Source organism: Rosa chinensis, chromosome 3, assembly GCF_002994745.2.
Source record: "Rosa chinensis cultivar Old Blush chromosome 3, RchiOBHm-V2, whole genome shotgun sequence".
In the NCBI taxonomy this organism is placed as follows: domain Eukaryota; kingdom Viridiplantae; phylum Streptophyta; class Magnoliopsida; order Rosales; family Rosaceae; genus Rosa; species Rosa chinensis.
This window is the reverse complement of record NC_037090.1, coordinates 6,334,030-6,340,735: the sequence shown is the minus strand read 5'-3', so window position 1 is coordinate 6,340,735 and position 6,706 is coordinate 6,334,030. Positions and strand designations below refer to the sequence as shown.

Genomic DNA, 6,706 nt, shown 5'->3' with positions numbered 1-6,706 from the left:
AACGTATCCGAAATTCAGACTGTCTTGTCAAGTTTCCAAATTCCCAATGCAAATGCAGAGAGAGATAAAGAGGAAAGAAAAGAGGGGAAGGTCTATGTATTACAGGCCTATATGGGACTAGGGTTTCACCTCACCTCAAACTTAACCTTGTCAAATCGGAACATCACCGTTTCAGACGGTGGGGTTATTTGTTCTCTGATATGGGTGTGACCTGTCTCTCACACACGTGGCCACGTACACATGCAAACAAACCGTAACAGTTACTTGGTGATTCCTGTTTCATGTTCTTTATATCTCTGTGTTCTCTCTTTACTGAGGTTTTCTCGGAAAAGAAAGTAAGTCTAGTCTTTTCCCTTGCGAAAAAGCTTTTCTTTTTTGGTTTAAACCCTTTGGGATTGGGACTTCTTTCTTCTACCCCGGTATCTATCTAAGCCTCACCTTACAATTAATCACTTTCTCTGTGTTATATATCCCACCTTGAAGTTCAGTTTCTGAGGCATGACGGCTTCTTCTCTCTTTGAAACCTTGAAAGCTATTGCCAGAGCTCTAATGGCTAGCTCTCTTACTTTACCTGCAGATCTTCTGCAACAACACTTTGCATAACTTCTCTACTTAGGCCTCTCTCTCTCTCATTAGTTTCTTGGATCTCAACATCAACTAGACATTGAAACATTGTGAGGGATATATTATGGATGATTTTTACAGGCTAAACCCTATGAATATAATATCAAGCTCATCGGAGAATGTGAATCAGGTTCAAAATGATACTAGGACTACTGCTACTTGTGGTGGTGCTGGTTATCATGGTGGTCCGTTAATACTAAGTGACGGTAACCTCAACCTCAACATGCTCCAATTTGAAACGGATCAGAGTATGAACCAGCTGATTAAGACCCAGATAGCCAATCACCCTCGTTACCCAGATTTGGTTTCTGCTTACATAGATTGCCAAAAGGTAATTTCTGTTTCCTTTTGCGAGCATGTTACTTGCATACTATTATCATAGCCCGGATTAGTTTCTGAAAAATAAAAGAAAGGAGAACAAAATGATAATTTTTTCTTGCTTGAAAGTATACATGGAGGGTTTAAGAGTTAATTTCTTCGTACTTTGTCTGTAATTATAGGTTGGAGCTCCACCAGAGATGAAAAGCCTACTTGAAGAAATAGGGCGGCTAAGCCTCCCCATAAGCACTTGCAGGAGTGAGATAGGAGCTGATCCAGAACTAGATGAGTTCATGGTATAACTGTAATTATCTATTTAATTTCAAGCACCAGATAAAATACTCACTCAGTCACGTTGTATCCATCTTTAATCAAATTTATTAATCTTTTGTGGTATCTTATTTATACTACTCATGATGTTTCCATTCGCGTTTCCCAATAAGTCTTTGATCTCTTACTGTTGATTTGTCATTCCAACCAGTTCAAAAGCCCCATTCTTGGAAATCAAAATAAATTGAACTTTATTAGGCTTTTACACCTGAACTGGGACTTGGGAAGAGTCTCAGTAAGAGTAGGAATGAATTTTGTGAAATTAATGTCTAGTATGGCGACTCTTTTGCAAGGACTCATACTGTGGGATTCTTCATACATACAAGGAAGAGCTTTCTAAACCGGTTGTTGAAGCCACCGCATTCTTGAGCAACATTGAATTGCAGCTTAGCAACCTCTGCAAAGGCACATTTCAGAAACCCAACTCGGACTATCATTCAACTGGTATGCATTGGTTTAGTTTTAAGCTTAGTAAACGGGATAATCACTCAGCTGGTATGCATTAATTTAGTTTTGGGGTTTCCCACCGTAAATCATGACTTCTTGGTAATTACAAGATGATGTTTGATGCCCTAGAAATTAGGAGGAGTCATATCTGAGTGGAGGTGACAGGTACAAAGTGTTACTTTGAGGTTAGTTTTTTTTTTTTTGGGAACATACTTTGAGGGTTGTTGAGCTCATAAATTACACTTTTGATAGATCAGTAATTACCCATATGCTTCCATTGCTAGTGTTATGTTACCATCACTTATATACTCCCCACGTCTCTATTCTTTGTGTGTAGCCTTGATTATAGGGATTGGTTTTTATGGGTAGACAATAAACTTCCCTCAGTTTTCCCCATTACAAAACCCTAATTTCTATATACAACATCAGACTATAATTTCTATATAGACCCTAATTTTAGAAGAAAAAAAATATTATTATTGCTGAAATATTATATTGTAGCTATAAACTGAAAATTCTGAAAACTACAAGAAAAAATAATTCAAACTATCAAGACATAGTTCATGTTTGAACATTCTCTTTAGTGTTAATGACATTTCTCTTTGTAGTTCAGTTTTCCCCATTACAAAAAGAATTTCCAAAAAACTGGTTAACAGATGGTATTCTGATTAAGACCCTAATTTCTATAAACAACATAAGACTATAATTTCTATATATACCCTAATTTTAGAAGAAAAAAATATTATTATTGCTGAAATATTATATTGTAGCTATAAACTGAAAATTCTGAAAACTACAAGAAAAAATAATTCAAACTATCAAGTCATAGTTCATTTTTGAACATTCTGGTTAGTGTTAATGACATTTCTCTTTGTAGCTGGTGAAAGCTATGTGAAATTCAGTCTCGTCATGTGGTTGTAAATTTAAGTTACTGAAACCACATTTTAACTTAAATTTACAACAATTTTTTTAAGTTAAACTTCATGCACATAACCACAATTTTTTTTTTTGGTTGCAGTAACAACAATCCAATAGAAGTGATTTTCATACTTTTGTCACTTTCTAATGTTTTAGTAATTTCTATAGTTCTTTGGAAACTCAGATCAATAATTAAAAGAATGATAGAGTATAAAAAAAAGGGAGTTGTGTGAGTGCAAAATGAGAGGAATTCAAACCCTATAAGTTTTGCTTTCTTGATTGATGCTACTTTGAGTTGAAATTGTTCAAGTATTTTCAGATTGAAACAAGGAGATCTTTTCTTCATGATACATGAAGTTTTCTGCATTTCTTGATTATTACTAATTTTGTTGTGATTGTGGTGGTCTAATTTGATGCAAGGAAGAGATACGGCTGTAGTGAAAACAAAAAAATACAAAAATTGATTAATCATACATGCAATTGTGAGATCTATTAATTTACTAAATACTTTGTAAAGCTTAATTATAATGTAACAAAACTTGTAATATAACTTGTACCTATGAAGTAGCAAAATGCTTTATAAATAATTCCACTAATTCATATTACCCTTGCCAGATGAAGCAGTTGGAAGTTCAGAAGAGGACTTAAGTTATGGGGAGGTGGAAGCAGCCGAGGGCCAAGAAATCTCAGCGTTTCGTGCTTGTGATAGGGAGCTTAAAGATATGCTGCTGCATAAGTACAGTGGCTACCTCAGCAAGCTGAAGAAGGACTTCTTAAAGACAAGAAAGAAAGGAAAGCTTCCGAAGGATGCTAGGTCTGCACTATTGGACTGGTGGAACACTCACTATAGATGGCCATATCCTACGGTAATGGATTCAATATATGCCAATTATATAATGGAAGTTAAATATCTAAACTTTCAAATGCAGGTAATTTTTAATGGATCAATTAGTTTCCCTTTACTATTATTTATGTATGAATAGGAAGAGGAGAAAATGCAACTATCTGTGGCAACTGGTCTGGACCAAAGGCAGATAAACAATTGGTTCATAAACCAAAGGAAGAGGCACTGGAAGCCATCTGAAGACATGAAGTTCGCTCTCATGGAGAATGTTAGTGGTAGCATCAATGGCGAAGGAGGACCCAGTATGCTATTTGACACTGGATTCGGAAATGATGATATGATGTGATCGATCCATGCATTTGGGAAATAATGAGCAGCAGGTTGAATGATGTGAAATCATCATATCATCACTCAATAACCATTAGTATTAGTTTTTGATTATCAGCTTGCCTAGCTCTAATTTTAGTGATTTCTTTCATCTTTGTTATGTGAATCTCGCAACTAATTAATGTTAGTAAGCTAGCTTGTACATTCTGATTCTATAGCCTTGGATGACCTTAAGAACAAGGGTGAGGTTATTTCCACCCTAATATATATATTATTCACCCAATACTACGTTTTATCACTCAAAGTTTTTAATTTATCCCTTTATAATGTAAAATAGAGAAAAAGAAAGAAAAAAAAAAGTTTCACCGATTACCGCGGCACCAAAACCCAATCACCTCTCTCTCTCTCCTTTTTCTTTTATTCTTTCCTATTTGATCTTTGTTTGACCTGGAATACTAGGGTTATAGAAGGTGTTTACTGGTTGGATATTAACCTTTGCTAATTTTGGAAGGGAAAAATTTCACAAATGATCACTCAATTATGACTCATTCGACACTTTAGTCACTGAAGTTTCAAATATATCACTTTGGTCACTCAACTATTACATTGTCAATCACTTAAGTCACTTTGTTAATTTTTTTCATTAAAAAAAATTATAAAAAATACTCTTTGGGTGACTTAAGTGATTGACAATGTAATAGTTGAGTGACCAAAGTGATATATTTGAAACTTCAGTGACCAAAGTGTCGAATGAGTCATAGTTGAGTGACCATTTGTGGAATTCTCTCTTTTGGAAGAGGATCCTCTCTTAAGCTATTCCCCTCCTAAAAGCAAGTTCACTGGTTGGGTCACCGGGTCACTTACTATTCACTGTTTTTTAGTGTATATTTTCATTCTCTAGATCAAGAAATACACTGTGCCCGTGACCCAGGACACAAAATACATTGTGCAGGTCACTATGGTGACCTAGAACACTGTATAGGTTGACCCAGAGCACAAAATACACTGTGTTCGTGACCCATATGGTGAAATTAGCACTAAAAAGCAGTGAATAGTGAGTGACCTGGTGACCTAATGGGTGAACTTGCTCTAACTTGTTTAAGTTTTCAATGATAAAGCGACATGTGTGTAAAACTAAATCCACCGACTTATATTGAGTTATTGACTTTCATAAATATATACTTATTTTTCTTTTTTAAATCAAACTCACCCCCACCACCCAACCATATCCCTCCTTTTTATGGTCTGACAATCCACCCCCTCCCTATCCTCCTTTTCTGTTTCTTCTTTGCCAGTTTCCCAAATCTTGCATCTCCTTCTTATGAAATTAATGCTTCAAGATATATTCTAAAGTATAATGGGTGTTGTATTGTTCATTTAATAGTGACATGCCCATTTTGCCCTTTATTTTATTTATTTTGACTCTTTTGTCCTTTTTTTTTTTGAGAAGTTTTAAATACACACCCCTGATTACTTAATACACACTCCTTACTCAATACACCTACCATTTAATTTCTCATTTTAATATTTTACTAAATACACAACTCAAATTACCTAAAATATCCTTAACCTAACAAATCATGAAATACACTATTATTTAACAACATTAAGGCTACTATTTAATTTGATTAGTATAACTGACCATATTAATTACTTGTCTTAGTTATTGAGAAATCCATAAGGATTCATTATTGATCCCTTCAAATAGATGCTTAGAAATATGTTTTGTATTATTTGAGTTCTTATCCACCAAACACCATATTGATCAAGTATAAAAATTTTGAGTTGACTATTCAAGCAAAACTGTATCAGTAGTTTCTCCACAACGACAGAACTACGAAATTGTCATTGGATGGTCAAACAAATTAACAATTACAAAGTTTTATATCTGTGATGTTTTATATTAGATAATAAATTGACTAATCATAACTTTTAGAAAAAGAAAAAAAAAACTAAAAGAGGGAGTAAAGCGATTTGTTCTAAAAACATTTAATGCCATTGATTTTGAAATTCTAAATTATATGGTTTCTCACCCCATTTAATTACAATTTATTTAAGGAAAATTTAAATTATATGGTTTCTAACTTTATTCTTGTTTTAACTTTATTCTTATTTTAAATGAGGTTGCATGTATAGAAATTTATTGTGTTTATAATTATAGAATCATATAAGGAAGATATGATTATTGTTATTTTTCTTTTAATATATAGATGTTTATTTTGGTCATTTAATCTATCTATAAAATCTGATTTGAAATATAAAATAATAGGGATGTGTATTAAGTAGTTTGAGGTGTGTATTTAAAATTTCCTTTTTTTTTTTAAAGAAAAACACAAATATTAGCTCATATTGGATTTTTGCAAATAGAAATGAAAGATGATTATGATCTTAAAATTTATTTGTTCTTGAATCCATAGTTTTAGCTTAGTAAGATTATACAGACTTTTGATCCGTCTTTATATATGGCTTAGGTTAGTCAAATGTGAAATAACTTGAGCCTTGATTCAAGTTGATTTTTGAAATAGAAATAGAAAAAGTCGGTAAACATGATATTTCTATAGATGGGTGTCTTGAGTAATTCTTAAAAATTAATTTAGAACTTTATATGTTTATCACAGATCAGTAAATTGTCCCACAGATTTTTAAAAGCTTCACTGCTAAGTTTCATATGCTGCTTCTTATATTATGTTGTTTGTGTTTGGCTCCAAAACCAGCTGGTGTGCAAACAGTCTTTTTGAGCGAGTAGTTGCGCAGGCGTGCCAGCACCGCGGGGTGCAGTCGTTGGGGTAGTCCCGTGACCTGACTTCTTCTTCAAGCGCTGTGGATGAGGAGAGCACCAACCTCGTCACAGGGTTCTTTTCTTGCCTTTCGGGAAAGGACTTTTGGTGTGGTTTCTTC

At 33.9% G+C, this 6,706-nt stretch overlaps 1 protein-coding gene across 1 annotated transcript; it reads left to right on the top strand.

Moving 5' to 3' along the window:
• Positions 1 to 352: 352 nt before the first annotated feature.
• Positions 353 to 4,090, top strand: LOC112193863 (homeobox protein knotted-1-like 1). Its single transcript, XM_024334112.2, has 5 exons — positions 353 to 955; positions 1,125 to 1,238; positions 1,566 to 1,716; positions 3,253 to 3,503; positions 3,621 to 4,090. Exons 1-5 carry the CDS (start codon positions 689 to 691, stop codon positions 3,825 to 3,827), a joined length of 990 nt encoding a protein of 329 aa, XP_024189880.1. The 5' UTR covers positions 353 to 688; the 3' UTR covers positions 3,828 to 4,090.
• The last annotated feature ends 2,616 nt before the right edge of the window (positions 4,091 to 6,706 follow it).